Source organism: Schistocerca serialis, chromosome 1 (assembly GCF_023864345.2).
Source record: "Schistocerca serialis cubense isolate TAMUIC-IGC-003099 chromosome 1, iqSchSeri2.2, whole genome shotgun sequence".
NCBI classification, from domain to species: Eukaryota; Metazoa; Arthropoda; class Insecta; order Orthoptera; family Acrididae; genus Schistocerca; species Schistocerca serialis.
In genome coordinates, this window is record NC_064638.1 from 1,255,288,164 (window position 1) to 1,255,303,578 (window position 15,415).

Below are 15,415 nucleotides of genomic sequence, written 5' to 3' on the forward strand. Positions count from 1 at the left end.
TGGATGAAAGGATATTGCCGAGACATGGCACATCAGCACACACTACACTGCAGAGTGAAAATCTCATTCTGGAAACATCCCATAGGCTGTGGCTAAGCCTAGTGTATGGAACTTGGATAATTTAGAGTCGAACTGGATTATGGTGACGTGAATGTTGTTTGCCGTTACTCCAAAGTCTGTCTGGATATCTCCATTTCCATGTCTGTGCCTATTAGTACTCCCACTAGTTGTATTGGATGTGGATGTATCTTTGCAGTTACACAGTTCTGACGTTGGAGAGTGTTCTGGTTGTGGGTGTGCTTCTGGTAGTGATGATGGTGTGGTTGGCAGGAATGAACAGAGATGGTTTGTATGGCAGCAGTCCAAACCCTTCAATGAACTGACAAAGGCGATATGCTGTCCTTGGGTGTCTACCTTTGCTGCTGGTGTCCACATTTCTTCTGCTACATAGGAGTGTGTCAAGACTGCTGTTCTTAGTAGTAGCACACAGTGTGCTTTGGTTTCCAGGGGCTCTGTGACCAGAAGAATAAGGGGCTCTGTGACCAGAAGAATAAGGAACATTCATGGTTTTCTGCTATGGAGGAGCTGCAGGGCTGGATGGCTGTGGTCCTGTACATGCCCTGGAAACGTGTGAGCACTGTTGTTGTGGTGGAGGTTCCCAGTGCTTTAAACATTTGCCACTTAAATGTCCACATCTTGTACTCCGTTTTGTCACTGGAGCATGGTTGGAATGGAGGGTTAAAATGATGCTTTATGTTGTTTGATGTGTAGTACTCACTGAAAACAGTTGCTATGAATTGGACCCATTGTCAGATGCTGTAGTTGTAGAATCTGCACTAGAAAAGGAGCACTGTGGCTTCTGTTGTGATGAATGCCATGCGTACCACATATCTCAACAAGGGAAGTGTCCAGACATCTCTGAGTGAACCAAAGTGATGTTGTTTGGACATGGACAAGATACAGAGAGACAGGAACTGTCGATGACATGCCTTGCTCAGGCCACCCAAGGTCAACTACTGCAGTGGATGACTGCTACCTACGGGTTATGGCTCAGAGGAACGCTGACAGCAATGCCACCATGTTGATTAATGCTTTTCGTGCAGCCACAGGACATGGTGTTACAACCAAAACTGTGTGCAAAAGGCTTCATGATGCGCAACTTCACTTCCAATGTCCATGGCGAGGTCCATCTTTGCAACCATGACACCATGCAGCATGATACAGATGGGCCCAGCAACATGCCGAATGGACCACTCAGGATTGGCATCACATTCTCTTCATCGATGAGTGTCGCATATGCCTTCAACCAGACAATCGTCGGAGACGTGTTTGGAGGCAACCCCGTCGGGCTGAACACCTTGGACACACTGTCCAGCGAGTGCAGCAAGGTGGAGGTTACCTGCTGTTTTGGGGTGGCATTATGTGGGGCCGAAGTATGCTGCTGGTTGTCATGGAAGGTGCCGTAATGGCTGTACGATATGTGAATGCCATCCTCCGACCGATAGTGCAACCATGTCGGCAGCATATTGGCGAGGTATTTGTCTTCATGGACGACAATTTGCACCCCCATCATGCACATTTTGTGAATAACTTCCTTCAGAATAACGATATCCCTTGACTAGAGCGGCCAGCATGTTCTCCAGACATGAATGCTATTGCACATGCCTGGGACAGACTGAAAAGGGCTGTTTATGGACGACGTGACCCACCAACGACTCTGAGAAATCTACGCCAAATCGCCATTGAGGAGTAGGACAATCTGGACCAACAGTGCCTTGATGAACTTGTGGATAGTATGTCATGATGAATACAGGCATGCATCGATGCAACAGAATGTGCTACTGGGTATCAGAGGTAACGATGTATACAGCAGTCTGGACCACCAGCTCTGAAGGTCTCACTGTATGGTGGTACAACATGCAATGTGTGGTTTTCATGAGCAATAAAAGGGGCAGAAATGATGTTTATGTTGATCTCTATTCAAATTTTCTGTACAGATTCCGGAACTCTTGGAACCGAGGTGATGCAAAACTTTTTTTGATGTGTGTGGCTTACAAAGGTTCTCCAGGTATTCCTGGCACTTAGTTCTCATGACAGTTATGTGTACATTATCTAAAAAATGATGACTTCATCATTATCCTCACAGCAGACAAGGGATCTACCACTATGGAATTTGAGTGACAAGAGTATGTAAACGAGGGTCTACGTCAGCTGTCTGACACTTCTACATTCAGCATCTTCATCAAGATCCTGTCCCTGTGATACAAACTGACCTACAGTCTCTCCTTAAAACATTAGACCCCTCACAAGGAGTAACACCTCAATCCATAGAACTTCTTACCCCACACTTCTTCTTAAGACCCACAAACCAAATCGTCCTGGGCATCCCACAACTGTTGACTAAAAGCACCCAAAGAATGTACACTATGTGATCAAAAGTATCCGGACATCTGGCTGAAAATGACTTACAAGTTCATGGTGCCCTCCATCGGTAATGCTGGAATTCACCCTTAGCCTTGATGACAGCTTCCAGGCATACGTTCAGTCAGGTGCTGGAAGGTATCTTGGGAAATGGCAACCCATTCTTCATGGAGTGGTGCATTGAGGAGAGGTATCAATGTTGGTCGGTGAGGCCTGGCATGAAGTCGGTGTTCCAAAATATCCCAAAAGTGTTGCACAGGATTCAGGTCAGGACCCTGTGCAGGCCAGTCCATTACAGGGATGTTATTGTCATGTAACCACTCTGTCATAGGCCGTGCATTATGAACAGGTGCTCGATCATGTTGAAAGAAGCAATCGCTATCCCCGAATTGCTCTTCAACAGTGGGAAGCAAGAAGGTGCTTAAAACATCAATGTAGGCCTGTGCTGTGATAATGCCATGCAAAACAACAAGGGGTGCAAGCCCCCTCCATGAAAAACATGACTACACCATAACAGCACTGCCCCCAAAATTTACTGTTGGCACTACACAAGCTGGCAGATGACGTTCACTGGGCATTCACCAAACCCGAACCCTGTCATCAGATTGCCACATTGTGTACTGTGATTCGCCACTCCACGCAGCATTTTTCCAATGTTTACACTCCTTACACAAAGTGAGGTGCCATTTGGCATTTACTGGCATGACATGTGCCTTATTAGCAGGTGCTCGACCATGAAATCCCAGTTTTCTCACCTCCTGCCTAACTCTCATAGTACTTGTATTGGATCTGAATGCAATTTGGGATTCCTGTATTATGGTCTGGATAGATATCTGCCTATTACGCATTATGACCCTCTTTAACTGTCGGTGGTCTCTGCCAGTCAACAGACTAAATCTTTCCTGCCTCCGATTATTGAAAATTGTGACTGTAAATCTAATATATGATCAACAAAAAACTGACAACAATACTCGCCAACTCTACATTATCTTCATTCCTTTAGACACCAATAAACATTCTACACGCAGAGTACTGAAATAAAGATATCAATATATGAATTAATGAAAATGATAATGATTTGTCATTAATTCAGTCGCACAGCTAACAACCTCATAAAGGTACTGAAAATCAATAGCAATCATGTCTTAGCTGTTTTCTTACCCCCCCCCCCCCCCCCACACACACACACTGAATGCGATGTCCTTTATATAGACTGAATTATAACGTTTCCATGAACCCATCTGTAGGGTATGCTAAAAAACTGAAATTCAAATTATATTGAAAATTTTCAATATTTACACTGGGCAGTTTATCATTTGTGATTTATAAATTGAAATTGTACTGTCTGTGTTCTTTCTCTTTCTCAAAATTGAATTCTCTTACCTAATGGATCAAAATGGACTAAGAAATGAGAATGATAACCTAACCATTAGCCGTAACAACCTTAATGGTAATTACAAAACAAAGACTGTAAGACTGTGAGGTCACTGCTGGGTGTGCCTTACTAAGGACACCAGCATGTGTGGAGCTTTAGTCATAGGATGTGCCCTACTAAGAAAATCAGCAATAGCCAATTCTACACTTCACATTGAGAAGTGAATTCTCAACCTACGAGGATACAAAATTCAGCTGAATTAAATACGAGATTTTTTTGTAAATATTAGAGATTTTAAATTTTCTGTAGGCTTGTCATTTACATATGAGCAAGTGCATGTACAACTAATTTTATTATAGTTTTAGTAACAAGTAAATGGGAGAAAAATATCCCAAAGAAAAAAAAACTGCTATTTATACATAGACAATATCCTATATATGTTCAAATATTTATTTTATATTATTATTATTTGCTTCGGGTACTCCCAGGGTGGCATGTGGTGGATGGTGTTTTGTAGCAGAAATATCTACATCACAGCATGTACTGCATGAAGCTACCAATGCATGCAGAGTGCCAAGGAGGACTTCATCATACTACATCCCTAAGTACTTCAACAGACATTCTAGATAACAATGTAAATGGAAAGAAAGGAAAGTTATGTAAAACTTTTAGTTAGTACAAGCTCAGCCACCACTCAAAATAAATGCTTGTAACAAAAGTTCACTGACATACAGGAGTGAAAGAAATATTTTAATCAATGAACAACGGAAGGATAAGGAATCGCTGAATCACTATTCATGTGGATTTTAATGTCGAAAATACAGAAAATTAAAGCTGCAGCAAGCAGAGAAATTAAATAAAAGAAGAAGACATTCATCTTTAATATATATTACACAGCTGTTAGTTTTGAAAAGCCAGAAAGGCGAAGAGACTTAGTGAAAAGCAAGTGCTCATCATTCTAATTTTGACTATGAAGCTCAGAATTTTGTCTTTCAGACCGCATTATCCATATCCCTACCTTGAAAGGGGGAGTAGTCAGGATGTAATCACAAAAGAGTTCACAAAGACTTACAGCCATTTCCAGAGGAGTGCCATCCAGTATCAAAACTGAGACCCTGCTGGGGGAGTTCAGTTTTGGTTGGTTGGTTACAGCTATTGTGGGGTATCAGTTGTAGTTGCAAATATGCCTACTCTCTATATATTGGATCCTTTTTTGCTTAGTAAATAGTATATCCAAAATTACTCAGTGATGATCTGAAATGAATCACTACAGAGTTCTCTTGATGAATATTAACCCGCTTCCCAGTCGCAATAGCTGAGATAGCATGATCTTCCACCCAACATCAAGAGTGTCGCATCCCCTCACACCATGATACACCTTTGAGATTTTTGCAACACTCAAGGCACTGATGCAGATTGTGGTGATAAGGAACGGTGCAGTGTCATCTCTTCTCCACATATTAGCCAAATATTGGTGATGAAAATTTCTTGTACCAGCAGAATTTGAACCAGTAATCTCTGAGTCAAGTATGCTTAACAACATGGTTTATTTACATGATGATAAAACTTACCAAAATTTCTTCTATATTTCAAATCAAACAATGTTTATAACCTTACAATACTTTTTTAAAAAGAAAATATGATAACTCCAACTTTTCAACAGTATAAAGCCAGATAACATACACATGGCAGAAAAACCTGATGACCTTGTATTTCATTTTTCTATCGACATGTTGTGTGAATGTAACTAGTCTGTAGGAACAAACCTTGACTACCTGGTGTGCATCTGCAGTGCTGTCTTGCTAGAGCACATAGGCTGGAGGGGCATCTGCCTTCTTTGGGGAAGAGGTGAAGTCTCATTTGACTCAGTACTAGAGTCAAGTTGGTAAATTTCTATAACACATGTTTAAAGCAAATGAGAGTTTGTTAATACTGTTTATTACACAGTTTTATATCTAATAATCCAAGCATATTTTATTGTGACATCAGAATAATTATTAGAATCTACAAATAAAATGTGTACATCTAAACCATGACAATAACAACATTTTAATTTAATTCATTTTATAATTAAGTTTAGTAACCATATTACTCTACATAGATATTTGGAAATGGTCTAGCAGCCCATAATTATATGCCATAATTTTTCATTAAAATTCTTCTCATTTCACCTCAAATTACATGTAATACACATACTGTGCAGCATTACACAGAGATAATAACACCAGAGAAGGAGAGTTGCTACTCGCCACATAGCAGAGACACACACACACACACACACACACACACACACACACACACAAGAACAGAGATACACACACAAACACACACACACAAGAACTGAAACCCCATTGCGAGCAGCAGTACCAGTGCATGATGGGAGTGGCAAATGGGTGGGGGTAAGGACAAGGCTGGGGCGGGGAGGGGGAGGGACAGTATGGTGGGGGTGGCGGACATTGATGTGTTGCAGTTTAGACGGAGGACAGGAGAGAAGGTGTGGGGGGAGGGGGGGGAGAGGGGGGGGGGGAGGGGGGAGAGAAATAAAAAGATATTAAAATACTGGGTGTGGTGGTGAAATGATGGCTGTGTAGTGCTGGAACTGGAACAGGGAGGGGGCTGGATGGGTGAGGACAGTGACTAACAAAGGTTGAGGCCAGGAGGGTTACGGGAACGTAGGATATATTGCAAGGAAACTTCCCACCTGCGCAATTCAGAAAAGCTGGTATTGGTGGGAATGTAATTCAGTTGCTCCAGTCCTGGATGGTACTAAGTTACGAGGGGAATGCTCCTCTGTGGCCAGACTGTGGGACTTTGGGAGGTGGTGGGAGACTGGAAAGATAAGACATGGGAGATTTGTTTTTGTACAAGTATGGGAGGATAATTACAGTCAATAGAGGCTTCAGTGAGACCCTCGGTATATTTTGAGAGGGACTGCTTGCAATGTAGAAGCGATGACCACAGGTGGCTAGGCTGTACAGAAGGGACTTCTTGGTATGGAATCGTTGGCAGCTGTCGAAGTGGAGGTATTGCTGGTGGTTAGTAGGTTTGATATGGATGGAGGTACTGATGTAGCCATCTCTGAGGTGGAGGTCAACATTTAGGAAGGTGGCTTGTTGGGTTGAGTATGACCAGGTGAAGCAGATGGGGGAGAAGTTGTTGAGGTTCTGGAGGAATGTGAATAAGGTGTCCTCACCTTCAATCCAGATGTCATCAATGAATATGAACCAGGTGAGGGGTTTAAAATTCTGGGTTTTTAGGAAGGATTCCTCTAGATGGCCCATGAATAGGTTAGCATAGGATGGTGCCATGCGGGTGCCCATAGGCATACCACAGATTTGCTAGTAGGTAATGCCTTCAAAGGAGAAGTAATTGTGGGTGAGGATATAGTTGGTCATGTAGACTAGGAAGGAGGTTGTTGGTTTGGAATCCATAGGGCATCTGGAAAAGTAGTGTTCAATAGCAGTAAGGGCATGGGCATTAGCAATGTTAGTGTACAGGGCGGTGGTGTCAATAGTGACGAGCAGGGCACCGTGTGGTAAAGGGACAGGAACTGTGGAGAGTCATTATCAGTAAACTCTTCCGGGCTAAGTTGCCGTGGTCGATCTGTAGAACTTCTTCTCCCTGACGTTTCGTTCTCAACTGCGGAGAACATCTTCCGAGGTGAGTCGACGACTCACCTCGGAAGATGTTCTCCGCAGTTGAGAACGAAACGTCAGGGAGAAGAAGTTCTACAGATCGACCACGGCAACTTAGCCCGGAAGAGTTTACTGATAAAGACGCCGGCCGTGAAAGCCTACATGGAATGATGTGGAGAGTCAGTCGAGGAAATGGTCAGTATCTTTTATATAGGAGGATAGATTCCGGGTAATATGTTGAAGGTGTTGGTCTACGAGAGCAGAGATTCTCTCAGTGGGGGCACAGTAACCGGCCACAATGGGACGTCCTGGGTTGTTGGGTTTATGGACTTTAGGAAGCATGTAGAAGGTGGAAGTGCGGGGAGTGGTAGGGGTAGTACAGAGATGGGCTCTGGGGAGAGGTTCTGGGATGGGCCTAAGGATTTGAGTAGTGGCTGGAGATCCTGCTGGATTACTGGAATGGGATCACTGTGGCATGGTTTGTAGGTGGAAGTATCTGACGGAGTCCTTCTGCCACGTGATTCTTGCAGTTCAAAACAATGGTGGTGGAGCAATTGTCTGCAGGTAGGATTATAAGGTTGGGATCAGTTTTTAGATGGTGGACTGTGGTTCTTTCTGAGGTTGTAGCGTTAGTTTCATGTTGAGGGATTTGGAGAATGATGGTGAGGCAGGTTTGAGGTTAAGAAATTCTGGAAAGTTAACAGGGGGTGGTTTGGAGGCAATGGGGGTGGATCACAGTTGGATAGAGGAGTGAACTGAGTTAGGCAAGGTTCAGTATTGGTCTTTGGTTGAGTTTGATTGGTCAGGTTGGTGGCAAAAAAGTGTTTCCACTGTAGGGATCGAGAGAATGAGAGAAGGTCTTTAACTAGTCCTGCGTGGTTGGATTTGGGAGTGGGGCAAAAGGTGAGACCTTTGGAAAGGACTGATATTTCTGTGAGACTAAGGCTTCTGGAGGAAAGGTTCATAACTGTGTTGTGGGTCTGTTTAAGTTCTGGGTTCTGTGTGGTGGTGGAAGGGAGTTTTGGAGGGTGGGGTAAGTGTAGTAGGTCTGCGAGACAGGGTTTGTCAGCTATGAGAGGGTGTGTGGGAGGTTTGGAGGTTGTTGTAGTAGTGGTGGACAGTGGTACTCCGAGGCGGGAATAGGAAGTGAACAGGATGGAGAGATTTTTGAGGTGGCATTGTGCATGTTGCTCAAGTTCCTGCAGGGCAAGAGTTTCAATGTATGTTATGGGTTCCAGGAATTTGCGATTACATAGCACGAGAATTTTCTGGATGGAGAGAAGGTACTGCATGGAGGATTGGGCTTGATTGATATGGTTTTGCAGGACTGTGTTGGTGAGAACTAAAGATTGACGGAATCTGAACAGGTGGAGGTCATTGTGGAAGGAGGGGTGGCAACCAGAGATGGGTAATTTGATGGTAAGGCCATTAGGGGGGATTTCATGAGCCAAGCAACAACACAGGAACAGTATGTGGGACTGGGATCTGGCTAGGGATAAGGAAATTTTTCTGTATTGACGCAGATGGAAGGAGCAAGGATCCATTATGGTGCAAAAAATGCGAAAAATTACTTAAGAAAGTAGAATTATGTCAGAAAAAATACGCAAAAATACACCCAAATATGTGTGAAAAATACGAAAGAGATGAAATGAATGCACAAGGGGAAAAAATGAGATGAAATCTGAGGAAGACGACGATAGTGGAAGGTGAAAACTCACTAAAAATGTTGAGAAGTCACAAGGGTCAAAGTAGAGAGTAACTAATCATTAATAAATATATGTATATTACTGTGGATAGCAGGTTTGAGGGCAGATAAGCATAAAGAAGAGGGATGGCAGATGTGTCTGAATGAGACGGAATTAGTGGGTGCAAACAGGGATAGAATAGAGAAAGTGTGGGGGGTTGAGAGAGGTTCGTAGGTAGAAATGCACGATCGTGTGGCAGCGGAAAAGTGTGGGAGATAACATGGAAAAATACGGGAACTGACACAAGGAGAGTGATCAGTTTGAAGGCATAGGCTTAACTATATCAGCGGGAGTAATGTGGAACATAAGATGCTGCACCAACAATCAACGTGGTCTTGAGGCCGTCTGTTGCGTGCAGCTCAGATGGTTGATACAGTGTGGCTCGTCAGTACAGTGTTACGTGCAGTTCATAAGCCAACAAGAGAAACACAGGAAAGAAAAGAAAGAAGGATGGACATTGAGTATAGTGATGCAAAAGAAAGTAGTTACAAAGGAAAACAGCACACCCCTACCACTCCCTACACTCCCACCTTCTACATGCTTCCTAAAGTCCATAAACCCAACAACCCAGGACGTCCCATTGTGGCCGGTTACTGTGCCCCCTCTAAGAGAATCTCTTCTCTCATAGGCCGACACCTTCAGCCTATTACCTGGAAGCTATCCTCCTATATAAAAGATACTGACCATTTCCTCGACTGACCCTCCACAGTTCCTGTCCCTTTACCATATGGTGCCCTGCTCATCACTATTGTTGCCACCTCCCTCTACATTAACATTCCTAATGCCCATGGCCTTACTGCTATGGAACACTACCTTTCCAGACGCCCTATGGATTCCAAACAAACAACCTCCTTCCTAGTCTCCATGACCAACTATATCCTCACCCACAATTACTTCTACTTTGAAGGCATTACCTACAAACAAATCCATGGTACGGCTATGGGCACCTGCATGACACCATCCTATGCTAACCTATTCATGGGTCATCTAGAGGAATCCTTCCTAAAAAGCCAGAATCCTAAACCCCTCACCTGGTTCATATTCATTGATGACATCTTTGCTATCTGGATTGAAGTTGAGGACCCCTTATTCACATTCCTCCAGAACCTCAACAACTTCTCCCCCATCTGCTTCACCTGGTGGTACTCAACCCAACAAGCCACCTTCCTAGATGATGATCTCAATCTCAGAGGTGGCTACATCAGTACCTCCATCCATATCAAACCTATTAACCCCCAGCAATACCTCCACTTTGACAGCTGCCACCCATTCCATACCAAGAAGTCCCTTCCGTACAGCCTAGCCACCCATGGTCGTCACATCTGCAGTGGCAAGCAGCCGCTCTCAAAATATACTGAGGGTCTCACTGAAGCCTCTACTGACCATAATTATCCTCCCATACTTGTACAAAAACAAATCTCCCATGCCTTATATTTCCGGTCTCCCACCACCTCCCAAAGTCCCACAGTCCGGCTACAGAGGAGCATTCCCTTCGTATCTCAGTACCATCCGGGACTGGAGCAACTGAATTACATTCTCCGCCAGAGTTTCGATTACCTCTCGTTGTGCCCTGAAATGAGAAATGTCCTGCTCACTATCCTTCCCCTCCCTCCTATCATGGTATTATGCCATCCACCGAACCTATACAATATACTCGTCCATCCTTACACAACCCCTGCTCCCAGTTCCTTACCTCATGGCTCATACCTGTGTAATAGACCTAGATGCAAGACCTGTCCCATACATCCTCCTACCACCACCTACTCCAGTCCGGTCACTAATATCACCTATCAAAGGCAGGGCTAACTGTGAAACCAGTCATGTGATTTACAAGCTAAGCTGCAACCACTGTGCTGCATTCTATGTAGGCGTGTCAACCAACAAGCTGTCTAAGCATGAATGACCACCGACAAGCTGCGGCCAAAAAACAAGTGGACCACCCTGTTGTTGAACATGCTGCCAGACATGATATCCTTCATCTCAATGACTGCTTCACAGCCTGTGCCATATGGATCCTTCCCACCAACACCAGCTTTTCTAAATTGCGCAGATGGGAACTTTCCTTGCAATACATCCTACGTTCCCGTAACCCTCCTGGCCTCAACCTTCATTAGTCACTGTCCTCACCCATCCAGCCCCCTCCCTATTCCCATTCCAGCACTACACAGCCATCATTTCACTGCCACACCCAGTCTTTTCATTTCTTTTTATTTCTCTCCCTTACTCTACTTAGCCCCTCCCCCCTCCGCACCTTCTCTCCTGTCCTCCGTCTAAACTGCAACACATCACTGTCCACCACCCCCGCCATACTATCCCTCCGCCTTACCTCCACCCAGTCGCCACTCGCATCATGGCACTGGTGCTGTGGCTTGCAGTGTGGTTTCAGTTCTCTGCGAGGCTGCAGATGTGTGTGTGTGTGTGTGTGTGTGTGTGTGTGTGTGTGTGTGTGTGTGTGTGTGTGTGTCCACTGCTGACAAAGGCCTTAATGGCCGAAAGGAAAGCTATAATTGTGTGAATCTTTTTGTTGGTTTGTTGTGCCTATCGCAACTCATCATCTCCGCTATATGGTGAGTAGCAACTTTCCTTATCTGGTATTGTTACATTCCATCTTGGATTTTCCATTGTTTGATTATACAGAGATATGTTTTTGAAGGCTTCTGGCTTTATATCGAGCACAATTACCTAACATTCAAAATGCATTCATGCTTTCTATGATAATGGCAATATATTATCCAGCTCAGTTTCATAAAAATGCACATATAATCTCCACCCTTATAAAACAACACAGCACAAATCACATGTTAGGTGTACAATATTATGTGCTATTTTTACAAATTTTTATTGACCAGGTTCCGCAATTCTAAACTTCGAAAGTCACAGAACTTCCGTCTGCTCTGTGTCCAGTTCCTGTCAACCTCAGCACTCTAACATGTTATTACACAGTGAATGCCATTCTGTTTGTCAGTTCATTTATTAGTTTAAAAATGAGCAATGAAGCAATTCCTGGTCCATCACAGGTAGTACATATAACTTCCCACAGATGGTGGGCTACAATACAAGTACGTAGTGAACTTTGTGTCATTTCTATTTTCTGTAGATGCCCAGTATGAAGCACATTCATTCACACATCATGTGTACAATGCCAGCCCTGCACGAGAGAGATGGGGCTGATTACAACCAAAACACCCCTTTCCTGCTGGACACCATTCTGTAAGTAATAAGGAAAAATTGGACAAATATTCTGATGTCTCTTCTGATGAAGTGGACCAAGTTGATAATCATGGAAGGACACTTAAGAACTGTTGTATAATTATCTTCAAAAGGGGGGGACACTTAAAATAGATCTCTCCACTTGAGTCGATGAATATACAGCTGGGTTTTTGTCAGGTAAACATGGCGAATAGGATGCTGCCAGAACTTCTCAGGAATATATATCATGATATGCCTAGAGCATATCTTGCTTATGCCTTACTTATTATATGACTAAAACCAAGATTTAAAACTGATATTGTTGTTCAGCAAAGGGAACTGAAAGCAGCTGAAATGGAAACAGAATAATTGAAAAAAGAAGTACTCATCCTCAAACATCATTTTGGATTGTGAAGCGAAGTTTCCTACCAATTTAAGGACACCAGTACAGCATAGCAGTATCAAACACAATACCACATAATCTATCCGTACCACACCTGGCCAACTTGTTTCACAACTTATCCACAGTATTACTCTGGAGTGCCTAACAGAAACTAAGGCCACATTCACAGAAATGCTCCAAATAGAATCCTCTGCCATTATGACAGTCTGTGGTCTTCACCTTTGCACCTCATTCACAGGCAAGATGGATTGTGGCTTCCCTGTGGTGATTATCATGCTTTAAATGCAAGGACAGTCCCATACAGGTGCCCTATAACAAACATTTAAGATTTGACAAGTGCATTAGCTGATGCACAACTATTCAGCATCACAGACTATCACAAAGCCTACAAGCAAATACCTGACACCTTATGATGTCTACATCTACATCTACATCTATACTCCACAAGCCACCCAACAGTGTGTGGTGGAGGGCACTTTACGTGCCACTGTCATTACCTCCCTTTCCGGTTCCAGTTGCATATGGTTCGCAGGAAGAACGACTGCCGGAAAGCCTCCGTGTGTGCTTGAATCTCTCTAATTTTACATTCATGATCTCCTCGGGAGGTATAAGTAGGGAGAAGCAATATCTTCGATACCTCATCCAGAAACGCACCCTCTCGAAACCTGGACAGCATGCTACACCACGATGCAGAGCGCCTCTCTTGCAGAGTCTGCCACTTGAGTTTGCTAAACATCTCCATAACGCTATCACGCTTATCAAATAACCCTGTGACAAAATGCGACACTCTTCTCTGGATCTTCTCTATCTCCTCTGTCAACCTGACCTGATACGGATCCCACACTGATGAGCAATACTCAAGTATAGGTTGAACGAGTGTTTTGTAAGCCACCTCCTTTGTTGATGGACTACATTTTCTAAGGACTCTCCCAATGGATCTCAACCTGGCATCCGCCTTGTAGGGAAGCAGCCTACACACGCCGTATAAAATTCTCATTAGTCTTTCCATTGTGTGCCAGCGTAGTCCGCTGTAACTAGCTCTGACGTCACGAATGTTGCGCAATACTTTAAAAATTAAGTAAATAACCTAAAACGGTTCTAGCATGTCAGGAGTAATACTAAATTAATATGTGTTGAATGTCAGTTCAATAACTTTAACCATTTTCGAAATTTGGACGTTTTTCTGTAAAAATCATTGGCGCAACAGAAAAGAGCTAGAGATTTAAAAATTTATACTTAGATTCCTTTATAATAATAATTTAATAGAAACAGTACTTTGGATCTCACAAATTAAGATTTTAGTTGAAATTCATAATTTTCTGGTTTTTGTCTTAAAACTTAGGGAAGCAAGATAGATTAAGTAGGCTAATAAATAAGGCTAGGATGTTTAGATTTAAGTAAAATGGAGATCCGCTATAACCATAAAGATATGATAAGTTTCATTTGAATAACTATAAAACTATAGCGATAGCGTATCTCCAAAGGGCAAGTTCAGAGCTCGTCTACTGCGTGCAGTGTAATTAAATTAATTCTCTCGCCCAAAAGATTTAACTTAGCCACGTCAAACTTTTATTATGATTACTTACCTGTGTGCTGAATGCACATTTAAATTGAGAGCTTCATTGACCATCAGCAAAAGAAGCTATGATATATTCAATAACTTAATGTGATGCATTACTAGCCCAGCGGCTAGTCGGGAGAGCCGATTTAATCAGGCGTTCCCTTAGCCGTCCGCACCGCGGCTTTATAAGAACGCTGCGCGAGAGAGTAAGGCCCCAGTTCTCTCCAGACGCTGAATAGCACGCCATCTGTGTCGGGAGTCGCGTCACGTCGGTATCATTGCTATAAACAGCCTCGGATGCCGTATTAAGTTACTCCGGATACCCGTAACCATGAAATCATTTTCGAGAGTAGTGTTAATTCTGGGATGACTTTAATGATATATCTTCAGTTTGCGTATGTCGTATTTTCACGTGCCGCCGCGGGACAGACATTCTACCATTATTTAGCGTGGCGTTTGATGAACATTATTATCAAATTATGGCGAGCATTCATTTAAACATTTAATTTGGACAGTTATAGTTGCATCAGCGCATTAGACTCTGAACTGCTCTGTTAGTCAGATTGTGTGGATTCTTTTTTCTTTCATCTGTGACTTTCAGAATATACTGAACTATTTTTAATCAAAATCGTTTTTGATTATGAATCCCAGACAATCTCCCAATTTCTCAGAGCTGTAAGTTGTAGCTATAAGTGTATTTCTCAGATGAAGTGGGCACTAGGAATTCTAATTACAGTCTTCACGTTTTGCTAATCACTTTCTGGTTGCATATATTGTAGTTAGAGAGCCAGTGTTGAGAACATCAAAAGACAGCATAAATAATAGGAACTGGTTTTGCATTCAAACATTTTAAACAACATTATTTCACCTGCCGCCCCACATATGGATAATCGGCCAGGAAGTGTTTCTACATTCAAACAAAAATACAACAGTAAAAAATTCCAACTGCCGCCCCACAGCCTTACCAAAAATTAATTTTATATGATCGTTCCACTTCAAATCGTTCCATACGCATACTCCCAGATATTTTACAGAAGTAATTGCTACCAGTGTTTGTCCAAAAGATTGCACTAATTACACCCTTCA

At 43.0% G+C, this 15,415-nt stretch overlaps 1 protein-coding gene across 1 annotated transcript in view; it reads right to left on the reverse strand.

Moving 5' to 3' along the window:
- The window catches only part of LOC126456758 (Down syndrome cell adhesion molecule-like protein Dscam2), a 357,859-nt gene that overhangs the window by 19,006 nt on the left and 323,438 nt on the right, over window positions 1–15,415 (reverse strand). The window contains exon 30 of the mRNA XM_050092509.1: window positions 5,572–5,689. Coding sequence (XP_049948466.1) covers window positions 5,572–5,689 — 118 coding nt within the window. The remainder of the gene's footprint in view (window positions 1–5,571; window positions 5,690–15,415) is intronic.